This window comes from Gekko japonicus, unplaced genomic scaffold (assembly GCF_001447785.1).
Source record: "Gekko japonicus isolate JY-2015 unplaced genomic scaffold, Gekko_japonicus_V1.1 scaffold3431, whole genome shotgun sequence".
NCBI classification, from domain to species: Eukaryota; Metazoa; Chordata; class Lepidosauria; order Squamata; family Gekkonidae; genus Gekko; species Gekko japonicus.
Window position 1 is genome coordinate 46483 of NW_015176080.1, and position 15184 is coordinate 61666.

At 48.6% G+C, this 15184-nt stretch overlaps 1 protein-coding gene across 1 annotated transcript in view; it reads left to right on the plus strand.

Annotated features, from left to right (window-relative positions):
• The first annotated feature begins 1997 nt into the window (after nt 1-1997).
• The window catches only part of NRF1 (nuclear respiratory factor 1), a 76949-nt gene continuing 63762 nt past the window's right edge, over nt 1998-15184 (plus strand). The window contains 3 exon segments of the mRNA XM_015426728.1: nt 1998-2064; nt 2067-2213; nt 6361-6475. Coding sequence (XP_015282214.1) covers nt 1998-2064; nt 2067-2213; nt 6361-6475 — 329 coding nt within the window.

The window sequence follows — 15184 nt, forward strand, 5'->3', positions numbered from 1 at the left end:
CCTCGTAGCTCTATTTTCCACTGCAAAGGCAGGGAACAGAATGTCCACACAACAGTTTTTTTCCCTTTCCTGGTCTCGGTCTTCCATGGCTGTGAGAGAGTGAGGGAAGGAAAATGGGGCCAGTGTGGGTGGGACCTTGGATAATACTCGCCTTCCTGGCAAGACCACCCGATAACACGCTTAGGCTGCGCTGTCTCTGAAAACAGTGGGGGGGAAATGGGTTTCCCCCTGAATTTTTCTGGTTTTTTTCCGGGCCTTCACATCTCTAGTCAGAAGCCCTGTTTCATCTCACCCGCTTCCTAGATGCACTTGCTGGGCGCCAATGAAGGTGTCGGCAGGCACCATTGCACTCACAGGCTCCATGCTAAGGACTCCTGCCTCAGAGGGTTTTTTTTTGTTGAAGCGGCTGGCTGCGTGGTCTGCTAGCGGGTGACCATGACTGGAAAAGTTCTGTTGTGCAGATTCAGATGGGTAGCCGTGTCGGTCTGAAGCAACAGAATAAAGCTTCAGTCCGGTGGGACTCCCCGGGGGTGCAGAAAAATCTGAAATTAAAAATAAAAGAAGCTTTTAGATCCCCTCCCCCAAATACATTTATGTTATCTCCACATGCACAGACTACGCTCTTCTTGCATGAGGAGCTGGAGGATGCCGGCTGCGTAAGTGGAACCCGATTTCAGCAATTTCGACAGACCAAAAGGTTCTTAGTGTAAGAAGCAAATCATAGGTTCCTTATGTCTTATCCACAAAGGCGGAAACATTGTATCATTATGCCTTGTTATAGTCACAGCACGCACTAATGTCGTTTTTGTGACACCACCAACTTTATAATTGTTTAATATATTGTTTGGCAATCTTTGATGGTGTCTTCTACTAGTGGGGGTAGAGCCCGGCAGCCCGGCTGGATTCCCAGGGAGTTGCCCTGGATGGCAATGGGGGGGGGAGTTCAATCCCCCCTCAAGTTTCGTGGGTCCCCCACTTGCGTTACTCTAACAGTACACACACAACAAACCTTTATTGGCATAAGAACAGCAGCAGCCTTAGGAACAGAGGCGGTAGGCACGCAAAAGAGTTAATTCACTACCCCTTCTGCTGAAAAAGAACTTCTCCTAGAGAGCCAGTTTGGTGTAGTGGTGAAGTGTGCGGACTCTAATCTGGGAGAACCGGGTTTGATTCCCCACTCCTCCACTTGCAGCTGCTGATGTGACCTTGGGTCAGTCACAAGCTTTGGCACAGCTGTCCTTGAAAAAGAGTGGTTTGTGTCAGAGCTCTCTCAGCCCCACCCACCTCACAGGGTGTCTGTTGTGGGGAGGGGAAGGGAGAGGAGTTTGTAAGCCGCTCTGAGACTCCCAAGTGAAGGGCGGGGTATAAATCCAATCTCCTCTTCGTCTTCTTCTATACGCTCTGTAAAGGAAGTTTGACTCCTCTTCGATGGTATCAGCCCTGTTTGAGGCTAGAAGGTTCATTATCTTACTTTCCTCAGATCTGCCCTCCAGGGTTTGCAGTATAGGGCCGAGGTGATAAGGGCGCAAACCCTGGTAAAATCTACAAGTCAGAAGTACACAGTCCGTTCCTTCAATCTCCTTTAGCCCACAGGGACGTAACCTATCCGGGAATGGTATTGTTTTAAATCTCCCATATAACACAGCTGAGGGGAGCACATTAAAATGGGCCAGCGTGAATACCCTTCTAATATAGGGATCCATCAGACAGGAAAAATACTCTGGCAGCGGCCCATTAAGAGAAATCCCCCAATGAATGGGAGAGCAATGCCCAGTAGCAAGGCTTCAAAGTCCTTGCATTTCTATATCGGTCTATCTCTGTTTCATCATGCCAAAAGCGTACTTCTCTGAAAGAAGGATTACTCTAATAGTAACTGTTCAGCATGGTGCCCGTGGGCCCCAGGCTGGGGACCCTTGCCCTAGAAGGGTATTTCAGGCTCCCCTTTCTCACCCAACTGATCTCCTCCCATTTTTCTTTTCGTCTAGCAGTAGCTCTCCATGGAGGAACACACGGTGACCCAGACGGAGCACATGGCCACCATAGAGGCCCAGGTGGTGGCCCAGCAAAAAAACACGTGGCCACATACACAGAGCACAGCATGCTCAGCGCCGATGAAGACTCGCCGTCTTCTCCCGAGGACACCTCGTATGACGACTCTGACATCCTCAACTCCACGGCTGCCGACGAGGTGACGGCTCACCTGGCCGCTGCAGGTACACATTTCTTATTTTCTCATGATTTCTCTGGGGCTTCTCTGCGTGGCTTCTGTTTGGTAACACGCTCCAATGGGTGATGCGAAGTAGAGATGTGAAGGCCTGGAAAAAAGCCGGAAAAATTCGGGGGGGAAATGGTTTTTTTCCGTTTTTTCCCTGAAGCTTTTTTGTTTTTTCCCTAAAAATTGAAAAAAGAAAAGAAAAAAAATTGATTATGGAACGTTTTATTTTAACATGATGAATAAAATATTTTAAGACAAGGTGTTCAAATATTTTCCAAATCATTTCTAATATATAAATATATATATGCAAGTCCTAGGTTACAAACTGAACTCTCCAATGCAAGAACAAGATGCATTTTTTCCTTTAGGAGGTGCTATTGTCAGAAGAAAATAAAAAGGTTTCAGTTTTGTTTTTGCACGTGGGTGGGTATTCTGTTTGTAATAATTGTGTGGATACACTATGTTTTTAATATGCTAGTTGTGCTCATTTCATGCCAAGTAAAAAAGTCCATAGTCATATTTTATGTTCCTAAAGTAACAGAATGACTTTCAATCTAGAACCCCCCCCGAAAAAAACCGGGAAAAAACGGGGTTTTTTCCGAGCTTCAAAATTTCCGGAAATTTTACATCTCTAATGCAAAGATGGAGCTTGGAAAAAGATGGCCACTTAAGGCCCCCAGCGGTGTGTGTTACGCGCCGTCAAGTTGCTTCCGACTTACGGAAGCCCTGTGAATGAATGACCTCCAAAACGTCCAAGCGTCCTCTCATTAATTGCTCAGGGATTGCAAGTTGGAGGCTGTGCTTTCCTTTCTTGAGTCAATCCGTCTCATGTTGTGAATCTTGGTGTCCGCTTAACCTCATCTGCTCCTTTTGGTCCCTTTGTCCTGTTCGTTTTTTAAAAATACTATTTTGTTCGTTTTCAATATAAAGAAATAATAATACAACCATAAAACCTTATATTAAACCTATATAAAAGGTAAAGGTTCCCTTCCTCGAAAGCCAGTCGAGTCCGACTCTAGGGTTGCGGTGCTCATCTCCGTTTCAAATCCGAAGAGCCAGCGCTGTCCGAAGACGTTTCCGTGGTCATGTGGCCAGCATGACTAAACACCAAGGTGCACGGAACACTGTTCCCTTCCCACCGAAGTGGTACCTATTTATCTACTTGCAATTTCTTGCTTTCGAACTGCTAGGTTGGCAGGAGCTGGAACTAGAGATGGGAGCTCGCTCCGTCATGCGGCACTCAGGTCTCAAACTGCTGAACTACCAACCTTCCGGTCTGCAATTCAGCGTCTTAACCACTTGAGCCACCTATATACAAATATACATTAAACCTACATACAAATATACATATTCAAAGATTATCACATGGTGCTTTACAGAGTTAAATTTACGAATCAGGGTTAATTACGATAGATGCATTATGTCTGTTACAGTCTATATTTCTTCTTGAGTTGCAAGACAAGATATGATTGGAAACCATATGGTTATAAATTCGCTATAAATCAGTATCAGTTTGTTTCATTTCATGTTTTAATCCCTCACGACCACTAAATAACCTTTCGATGCTTTCGTTGCGTTTATGAATGCCCAGAAACGAAGATGCGCACACAGAATTGCATGCTCCAGTTTTTAATTTTTTTGCACCTTTGTATCCATGTGGGGCTTTATCCTGATGTGATGATTTCCCCTGGATTGTGAATTAGCAGGTTTCTAGGATCCTGAAGTAGCCACAGTTTTGATTTTCAGCTTTTGTTAGAAGAAGAAGAAGAAGAGAAGAGACTGGCTCTATACCTAGCCCTTCACTACAGAGCGGCTTACAAACTCCTTTTCCTTCCCCTCCTCACCACAGACACCCTGTTGTAGGTATGTAGGGCTGTCTTTCAGCTGTGCTCCTGCAGAGTGCAGGGGGTTGGACTAGCTGACCTGCAAGGTCCCTTCCAACTCTAACATTCTATGATTGTAGGTAGGCGGGACTGAGAGAGCTCTTGACAGAAACGGCTCTTTTTCAAGGACAGCTGTGCCAGAACTATGGCTTGCCCAAGGTCACACCAGCCAGGTGCAAGTGGAGGAGTGGGGAATCAAACCCGGTTCTCCCAGATTAGAGTCCGCCCACTTAACCACTACACCAAACTGGTTACCAGACAGAATTAGCAGTCTAGCTGAATTGGTGCAGTGGTGCAAATCCGTCTCCCCCCAGGCTCTGATAGTGGATGGTGCTAGGCAGCAGTGTTCCCTCTAAGCTGAGTTAGTGTGAGGTATCTCACAGTTTTCTAGCCTCCAGCTCTCACATTTTTGTCTCGGCTCAGGAAGGAGGGCTCCAGAGCAAACTCATTTATGCAGCAGCCAAATCACCCACTCACAACTTTAATGCCAGTCGCTCACAAAGTAGAATTTTTCCTCACAAGACTCCACAGCTTAGAGGGAGCATTGCTAGGCAGACAGCACAAGTTTCAGCATGTACCCAGCCTCATATTCATTCTCTCTCTCTCACTCACACACACACCTTTGAGGAGATGCAAAATAATTGCCGGTGTAGAATCTGTATTTCTAGTTTGTCTGGTCCCGTGCCTATACTCTAAGCTCCTTTCTTTAAAAATATATTACCCTGATATTTAAAGGTCATGAGAATAATTTCGAAAGAAAGAAAACACCCCCCCCCCCCAGTTCTCTGTATTCTTCAGTCTTTTCCATGTTGTCGGCAAGCCGGAATTTTTAGATGAGAGGTTGTAACCAGGAGAGGGCAGTAGAGCAATAACAAATAGACGTGATCTTTTCCAGGTTTTTTTCTTTTAGTTTGATGTTGCCTCAATGAAATAAGGAGTATTAGGTGACTAAAGAAAACGTCCCCTCCACCTTTCTCTCCACTCACGGTGACTCAAGGTGGCGTATCACCAGTTACAAATATTAATAACTTACTTGAAGGCGTCCCCTCCACCTTTCTCTCCACTCACGGTGACTCAAGGTGGCGTATCACCAGTTTCAAATATTAATAACTTACTTGAAGGCGGTAGGAAAAGAGCCAGCATGAGATCGATTGGCTCAATCAAGGAAAGCCACAAAGGCCCTCATTTTGCAAGACCTGAGGAAGGCTGTGAATGAGAGGACCTTTTGAAGGACATTAATTCATAGGGTTGTGACAAGTTGGAAGGGGCTTGGTGGTAGTTAACACCAGGGGTCATTTCGTAGAAAAAGAGGTGCAGGAGCTCATTAGCATAACTCATTAGCATAACTTATTTGCATATGCCACACCCCCTGACATCACCAGAAGTGTGTCAGAAGGCAACACCCACCACTCAGGCTCCACTGGACTGTTTTGGATTGCTAGCTATTGGGGGGGGGGGGACTCGCAGATCTGCCCTCACAGAGGAGGGAGAGCTTGTACCTGAATAAAACTTGGTCTTAAAGGTGCCACTGGAGTGCTCAACCACTCTGACAGTCAGGAAGTTTCTCCTGATATTTAGCCGGTAACGACTCCCTTGTAATTTCCACCCATTAGATCTAGTCTTGCAGTCCGGAGCAAGAGAGAATAGATCCGCTCCATCTTCTACATGACAGCCCTTCAGATACTTGAAGACCGCAATCCTGTCCCCTCTAAGCCTTCTCTTTCCCAGGCTAAACATACCCAACTCTTTCAGCGTTTCCTCATAAAACTTGGATTCCAGCCCTCTCATCATCCTGGTTGCCCTCTTCTGGATACGCTTTTTTGCTGAAGCTTTTTTAATCTGTATGCTTGCCCATATGAATGAGATCTTTACTGTTCCTTGGCTCATGGCCTAGTTGCTCCCAGCTATTTAAAATTGTTGAACCTTTACGGATTTATTGTCGTTCCTGCCTTTTTTAATTGTTTTAATTATCTGTCTGTTATGGAGTTTTTTAAAAGGTTTTGTAACTTTTCTGTTGTGACCCACCCTGAGCCCGCTTGCAGGGAGGGCGGGATATAAACCTAAATAAATAAATTAAATACCCCCAACATCTTGTTGTTCTCTAGGGTGCTACTGGACTCAAACCTATACACATTATGAACGTGTCTGTTCCTGACTTGTCAAATACTCTGCGATATTGTCCCGGCTGCCGGACGTAGCGTGAGCTTATGGCCTCCCCTCCCCGTGCCCCACCGAATATTCAAAATCGATCTCTGTTCACAGGCCCAGTGGGAATGGCAGCGGCCGCCGCCGTGGCCACCGGCAAAAAAAGGAAGCGCCCCCACGTGTTTGAGTCCAACCCCTCGATCCGAAAGAGGCAGCAGACTCGTTTGTTACGGTAAGGGTGTGTTTTTGCCACGGGTCCCGAGATGGGAGTGCGGGCAATTGCTGGATTGAGGTGGGGAAACTCTTTGGCCTGAGGGCCACGCCTGCGTCTCTGTTTTTAAAGATTTCTCTGCAGAATCCATTCCTACATTAAGTCACTCGCTTGTGGATGAGACTTCCCAGAGATGTAATCCTAGGCTGGGCCTCTCTTTCTGTCGAGGACATAAGAACATAAGAGAAGCCAATTTTGGATCAGGCCAATGGCCCATCCAGTCCAACACTCTGTCACACAGCGGCCAAAAACACCAGGTGCCCTCAGGAGGTCCAGCAGTGGGGCCAGGACACTAGAAGCTCATTTATGTTGCCCCCCCCCCCCAGCACCAAGAACACAGAGCGTCACTGGCCCCAGACTGAGAGTTCCTATCTATACCTTGTGGCTAATAGCCACTGATGGATCTCTGCTCCAGATGCTTGTCCAATTCCCTCTTGAAGCCGTCCATGCTTGTAGCCGCCGCCACTTCCTGTGGCAGTGAATTCCATGTGTTAATCACTCTTTGGGTGAAGAAGGACTACCTTTTATCCGTCCTAACTCGACTGCTCAGCAATTTCATGGAGTGCCCATGAGTTCTTGTACTGTGAGAAAGGGAGAAAAGTCCTTCTTTCTCGACCTGCTCTATCCCATGCATAATCTTATAAACCTCGATCGTGTCACCCCTCAGCCGTCGTTTTTCCAAGCTAAAGAGCCCCAAGCGCTCTAACTTTTCTTCAACAGGGAAAGTGTTCCAACCCTTTTATCATCCTAGTTGCCCTTTTCTGCACTTTCCCCAATGCTGCAATATCCTTCCTGAGGTGTGGTGACCGGAACTGTACACAGTTTCTCTACCTGCTCTATCCCATGAAACACTGGCTTGTTTCATTCACAGCCGAGCTTGCTCAGTTTCACATGCCCTGACCCGGTGCCTGCTGACACAGTCTGGCCCCTTCTTTAAAAAGTCGGCAAGCAATTGTGTGTCTTACGGATGCCGCCGTATTAAAAACAGAAACAGCAGTCCTGTTTTGCAGGCGAGGTGGTATTGTTACCTAGCTCCAGCTGGGTTGCTTCCAATGTTCCCTCTAAGCTGTGGAGTCTCGTGAGCAAAAATTGTACTTTGTGAGCTACTGGCAGTAAAGCTGTGAGTAAGTGATTTGGCTGCTGCATAAATCAGTTTGCTCTGGAGCCCTCCTTCCTGAGCTGAGACAGAAATGGGTGAGCCAGAGGCTACAAAACTGTGAGCTAGCTCACACTAACTCAGCTTAGAGGGGACACTGGTTGCTTCCCCCCATGCTGGTGATGCTCTCATTTTATCACCCACTCATGTGGATACTCGGGGAAAGTGTTTTCCCTGGGATGCTCCAGCATCTTCCAAATTGGGCCCTGGGAGAAAGTGTATTGTTCTCCATTTCCTCCCCTCCTGGAGATGAGTCTACTAAAACGCTGCGGGAGGCATTCAGTTCCCGTACACTCCGACGGGGAGAACGGTCAGGGAAGCGCTTGACGTTAAAACTCAGAATGACTGTTTGTGCTTCAGGTGGCTAGCCGTGGCAAATGTCAGTGCTCGTGAGCCAGTTTGGTGTAGTGGTTAAGTGCGCGGACTCTAATCTGGGAGAACTGGGTTTGAGTCCCCACTCCTCCACTTGCACCTGGCTGGATGACCTTGGGCAAGCCGTAGTTCTGATCAGAGCGAAAAAAAAAAAGAGCAGTTTCTGTCAGAGCTCTCTCAGCCCCACCCACCTCACAGGGGTGTCTGCTGTGGGGAGGGGAAGGGAAAGGAGTTTGTAAGCCGCTCTGAGACACCTTTGGGTAGTGAAAGGCGGGGTATAAATCCAATCTCTTCTCTTTGTGCGGCTCTTAGTTATAAATGCACTCTTTATCTTACGTTGAAAATCACAGTATGTATTCCCTGAACCGGATAGCCCGGGCAAGTCAGATCTCGGAAGCTAAGCAGGGTCAACTCCGGAAATCACTTGGATGGGAGACCTCCTTGGAATACCAGAAGTCGGGAGGCAGGGGCAGGCTTTATTCAGCACCTGAATATCCTCCGGGCCTCCAGTAGGGGTCAGTCACCAGAGGTCGCCATGACTTCCAGTTGCACGCACACTCACATGCACATACAAACACATAGGCACATATAAAAATACAAAAAAATACACCCCCCCAGAAGAATCACAGTATAGGGCAAGGGTCCCCAACGTGGTGATCGTGGGCGCCACAGCACACTCCAACACCTTTCCTGGTGCCTGCCGAGTGTTTTTAGGAAGTGGCAGGGGCCAGATGGGACTTTCCCCCAGCAAGCTTTCTGATTGGCCATTGGTGGTTTGATGGGCAGTGCAGATTTTATAAAATGTCGCTTTGGCAGCAGCGGCCATCGCAGCACACGGATCTTCACTGTGTAACGGAAGATAAGCTGTGGCGGCCATTTTGTGGCTGGCTCCGCCTCCCGAAGCAGCCATTTTGTAGCAGCAGTTTTCTGGCTGTGCCCATCACACCAGTTTCAGGATTCCAAAGGTGTTTGCAGGCTCAAAAAGCTCGAGGACCCCCGGTTTCTAAGCCTCTGGAAGTGATACATCTGCATAAATAAACAAGTGTCACCTTTTGAATTTTGCTCCGAAATGTTCCAGAGGGGAATAAAGTTAAGTGCGGGCAGAGAGCCGTGCTTTTCCCAGGGAGGGAGTTGTCCCTCAAGGGGGACTCTGATGCAACACTCAGCCGAATATGCGCATTTCCCTGGGCCTGCTGTTGCAACGTGTTGCCGAGTCTTGCTCAGCACAGCTGAGCGTCCCCGGAATAATGCCAGCAGTGCCTCGGTGCAGGTTTGCGGTCCCAGGGCTCGCCGAATTTGTGCCGCACACAACACAAAGTATTGCAATGGACCGACATATTCAAGTCAAGTTTATGGCGTTAAGCCCACAGCCGTAGCAAATGGCATTAGGAAAAACAACGCAACGTGGCGTAAAACAACAGTGCAACATAGCATGAAGCAATTCTACTATATGGATATTCTTCTGTTTAACTTTATTGCTTGTGACTGTGTGTACCTGATTTATGCCATATGATTTGACCGTATTAATAAAGCTGGATCTGAATAGCATAAAAGAAGAAGAAGAGATTGGATTTATACCCCATGGCCCTTCACTACCCAAAGGTGTCTCAGAGCGGCTTACAAACCCCGTTCCCTTCCCCTCCCCACAATAGACACCCTGTGAGGTAGGTGGGGTTGACAGAGCTCTTGACAGAAACTGCTCTTTTTCAAGAACAGCTCTTGTCAGAACTATGGCTTGCCCAAGGTCATCCAGCCAGGTGCAAGTGGAGGAGTGGGGAATCAAACCCGGTTCTCCCAGATTAGAGTCCACGCACTTAACCACTACACCAAACAATCACAATACACATTAAAACCCATAAAATGTCCATTAAACACCTAGAAACATAATATGTAATTAACAAACATGAATCTTGGTAACAAAGGGCGAGGCTTAACAACGAACTACTGATCCTGTAATAGCACTGAGAGATCCAAGGTGAGCAAGATAACTATCGACTGACCACACCGGTGTCAGAGGGCTTTGACTGGATCTTTATAACTAAGGCAATAGATTTCGCCGTTGGTAATGTGACCCATTTATTTTGGTCTGTATTTTATTTTTATTTATTTATTGTTTGATTTATATCCTGCCCTCCCCAGAACGGGCTCAGGGCGGCTAACCATTAGGGCACAAAGCCAAGATTAAACAATTAGGGCACGAAGCCATGATTAAAACACTAAAAACAGAATAAAACAATCCAATAATACATAAAGTGCAGGTGCTCTAGATATCGCTACAGTCCTCTAGGTGGCACTTCAGTCCTCAATTCCAAGATGGGTTCTGGTAAAATAAGCCCAGAACAACGGCGTAAGATCTGTAACAACACTGCCATCCAATCTTCGTCCCAGGTCTGTCTTGCACCTCGGTGGTACCCACACCATTTATAGTGGCGGTGCGATGGTGGTACAGTGGCGGCGGCAGCTCCTACTCAAAAGCCTGGCGGAAGAGCTCCATCTTGCAGGCCCTGCGGAACTGCGCAAGGTTCCGCAGGGCCCAGGTCTCCTCTGGGAGCTCATTCCACCAGGTAGGAGCCGCCAGCGAAAAGGCCCTGGCCCTGGTCGCAGCAGTATTACAAGCGTGGACCAGTCTGATCATCCTGGATATCGTGTTAAAATCATAGAATCATAGAGTTGGAAGGGACCTCCAGGGTCATCTAGTCCAACCCCCTGCACAATGCAGGAAATTCACAAACACCTCCCCCCCCCACACACACCTCCAGTGACCCCTGCTCTATGCCCAGAAGAGGGCCAACCCCCCCAACCCTCCAGGATCCCTGGCCAAACTGTCCTGGAGAAAACTGCTTCCTGACCCCAAAGAGGCGATCAGCATTTCCCCGGGTGTGTAAGAAAGGGCCACGAGAACTAAGCACTGATGCAACCCTTCCTGCTCTCCCTTATCATGGCCTGCCTAAGTTCACGGAATCAGAATTGCTGTCAGATGGCCCAATGCTCCTAAGGTAGTGTTCACGATCTTGGGCACCAAAACACCACGTGGGCCAGGTCCTCAACAGATCGCTGGAGAGCAGACTTGCTCGTTATATGGGATATTGTTGTAACGACCTCTGAACACTGCTAGTGGGAAGCATTGTTCCCTCTAAGCTGAGTGAGTGTGAGCTAGCTCACAGTTTCTTCGCCTCCGGCTCGCACATTTTTGTCTCAGCTCAGGAAGGACGGCTCCCGAACAAACCAATTCATCCAGTAGCCAGGTCGCTCGCTCACAACTTTAATGCCAGGAGCTCACAAAGTAGGATTTTTGCTCACAAGACCACAGCTTGGAGGGAGCGTAAGATATCTAATTGTGCCTTCGTCAAGGCTTTCCTGTACTCGGAATTTAGTAGATCAGTAAAATAAGCAGGAAGATTTAATGGAGGGGGAGAGAACTGCCTATAAAGGGAGGCTACTCTCGAGGTGCCTGATGATACAGCATCATCTTGAGCACTTTTGTCCAACAGCCGTTGTTTTAAGACTGACATGTTCTTGAGCACAATTTGAATGCCTCCCATTTTCAGCTTTCCCGTGCCCCCCCCCCTCTCTAGTTGTGATATTATGTCTTCCCTTTCCACAAAAAGCCCTCGGAGCAGCTTACAAAAGCACCCAAGAGATCGAACCAAACAAAACAAAAACATACAAAATCAGTAAACTCTTGCAAAACCGCAGGAGAACAGCTGCATTAAAGCGGCAGTAAAACCAAGTCAAACGATTCTCGTTTCTACATGAAGCCCTTGAGAAGGGGACGGGTTTATTTTTGGTGTGGTGGTTAAGTGCGCGGACTCTAATCTGGGAGAACCGGGTTTGATTCCCCACTCCTCCACTCGCAGCTGCTGGATGACCTTGGGCAAGCCGTAGTTCTGATAACAGCTGTTCTTGAAAAAGAGCAGTTTCTGTCAAGAGCTCTCTCAGCCCCACCGACCTCACAGGGTGCCTGTTGTGGGGAGGGGGAGGGAAAGTAGTTTGTAAGCCGCTCTGAGACACCTTTCGGTAGTGAAGGGCCATGGGGTATAAACCCAATCTCTTCTTCAGTCACAAGTTCTCTCACAGCTCTTCTCTCAAGAGCAGTTTCTGTCAAGAGCTCTCTCAGCCCCACCGACCTCGCAGGGTGTCTGTTGTGGGGAGGGGGAGGGAAAGGAGATTGTGAGCCACTCTGAGACTCCTTTGGGTAGTGAAGGGCGGGGTAGAAATCCAATCTCTTCTTCTTCTCGTCTTTCAAGCTGCCGAAATACCGAGCTCAACCCTGAGCTCATCAGATCTTGGAAGCTAAGCAGGGGAGTATTTGGATGGGAGAGACCCCCAGGGGAGTGCAGAGTCCCTACGCAGAGGCAGGCAAGGGCAAACCACCGCCGCTCGTCTCTTGCCCGGAACCCGCCATGGATGAGGTCTCCACGGGAGGATGGTGTTGCCGTCATCCCACTCGGGGGCTTCCTAGAGCCCGCTGGTCGGCCCCTGTGCGAAGCAAATACTTCGCTTGACGGGCCTGTGGTCTGACCCAGCAGGGCTTTTCTTAAGTTCTTATACATCAGGACTCAGGAGCCACCATAGAAAAAGTGCAGGCTCTGGTCAGTGCTGGGTGGCTACCCTAAGCAGCCACTAGGTGGCAACCTGAGGATTGTAGTTGGATCATGGAGACCTCTTGGAAAGAGATGGTCCTTTCAAATCGATGCTTGGGGTCCCAACTGGCAGCAGCAGTGAGCAGAAAAAGAATGAGGGCTGTCTCCCAGTTAAAAGCCTGTCAAACGCAGCTTAATACAAAACCAAAAGAGATCCCGGTCACGCAGTGTTCCCTCTAAGCTGTGGAGTCTTGTGAGCAAAAAATTCTACTTTGTGAGCTACCGGCCATTAAAGTTGTGAGCGAGCGACTTGGCTGCTGCATAAATCAGTTTGCTCTGGAGCCCTCCTTCCCGAGCTGAGACAAAAATGTGTGAGCCGGAGGCTAAAAAACTGTGAGCTGGCTCACACTAACTCAGCTTAGAGGGAACACTGCCGGTCAGTAGAAACTGACTGCAAAAAGAACATTTTAACCTTCCAGGACATTCAGTTCCTGCCCTAAGAGTAGCAGTTCTCTTACAAAGGAATTTCAGTGGGAGATTAGAGAGACTGCTGCCAGACCATACCGACAGTGGTATGAATGACCTTCTCTAAAAGGCCAGCCCCACAATATTTCTTTGAGAAGATTTTTTTTAGAAGAATGGGGGGCTGTGAACTGAGAAGAAGTGGGGGGGTGGCATGCCCCTCTCTCCCTCCCTCATCCAAGATTTAAATGGCCCTCCAGCTGACCGACAGGCTGCGTTCTCCCCATTGTCAGAACCCACAGCCAACAACGTAGTACACGCTTCTCAGGAAAGGCAATACTTTATTGAAGAGCTGTAGATGCATTAACATAGGCACTGTTAAGAATGACAGCTGCCCATGGGGCATAATAGGATATAGGGAATTCGCATGCACCCCCACCCCTGCCCTGGCCAATTAGCTACCTTCCCGCGCGCAGGAGATAGAGCTTCGGCCGTTTAGCGCTGAAGCTGGGAACGAAACTCTCATGCTCTGTTCCCAAGAAAACCAGACATCAACATCCCCACCTGCAATACTTAGAGATAAGCGTCGTAGCAGCAAAGAAGCACAGAAGGAATGCAAAGGCAATTAGAAGACAAAGTAAACCTCCCCCTCCCCACCACAGGCACCCTTTGAGGCGGGTGGGGCTGAGAGAGCTCTCTTGAAGACTGCTCTTGAGAGAAGAAGAGATTGGATTTATACCCCATGGCCCTTCACTACCCAAGGGAGTCTCAGAGCGGCTCACAAGCGCCTTCCCCTTCCCCTCCCCACCACAGACACCCTGTGAGGTAAAAGAAGAAGAAGAAGAGATTGGATTAATACCCCGCCCTTCACTACCCAAAGGTGTCTCAGAGCAGCTCACAAACTCCTTTCCCTTCCCCTCCCCACAAAAGACACCCTGTGAGTCTGGTGGGGCTGAGAGAGCTCTCTTGAGAACTGCTCTTGAGAGAAGAAGAGATTGGATTTATACCCGGCCCTTCACTACCCAAAGGTGTCTCAGAGCGGCCTACAAACTCCTTTCCCTTCCCCTCCCCACCACAGACACCCTGTGAGGGGGGTGGGACTGAGAGAGCTCTTGACAGAAGCAGCTCTTTTTCAAGAACAGCTCTTATCAGAACTACGGCTTGCCCAAGGTCATCCACCCAGGTGCAAGTGGAGGAGTGGGGAATCAAACCCAGTTCTCCCAGATTAGAGTCTGCACACTTAGCCACTACACCAAACTGGCTCTCCAAACTGGCTGGTAGCCACGGAAGCCCCAGCCCACTCATGTCCAGCCCTGGCCACCGTCCCTCTTTTCAAACGTGACATCCTACCAAAACTAGGAAGCTGTTCTGGAAACAAACCAGAACTGAGATTTTTAGAAACCTGCAGCGCATGCTGCATTTGGCACTTAACAACATTTCCCCTCTTGGGCAGAGTCATGGTCCTTCCCTCTTGTGGCTGGGACATTACTTCTTTCTCGGGATTCTACAGTTGGCTGCATTGACCTTTTCCCTCCTGCCCAGGAATTCCTCCCCCAATTCGTGGAAGCAGAGGGAGGGAACCAAGTGCCCCCACTGAAGCATGTCCCGGGGGGGGGGGGGCGCTGCTGATTTGTATGCGGAAGTTTGCATAAAAGTTGTCTTCACCGTTTGCATACCGTTTGCATGCATGTGATGGGAGCCAGCCGTAGCATGGGGCGGGGAGGTGGTCTTGCCTTTCCTTCATCACTGCTCTGTGCGCAGTTTTCGTGAGTAGGGTTGCCGTCCTCCAGGGGAGGCCAGGAGATATCCCAGAATTACAACTGATCTCCAAACCAGGGGTCATTTCGTAGAAAAAGAGGTGCAGGAGCTCATTAGCGTAACTTATTTGCATATGCCACACACCCCTGACATCACCAGAAGTGTGTCAGAAGGCAACACCCACCGCTCAGGCTCCACTGGACTGTTTTGGATTGCTAGCTATTGGAGGGGGGGGACGTGCAGATCTGCCCTCACAGAGGAGGGAGAGCTTGTACCTGAATAAACCTTTGCCTTAAAGGTGCCACTGGACTGTTTTGGATTGCTAGCTATGGGGGGGGG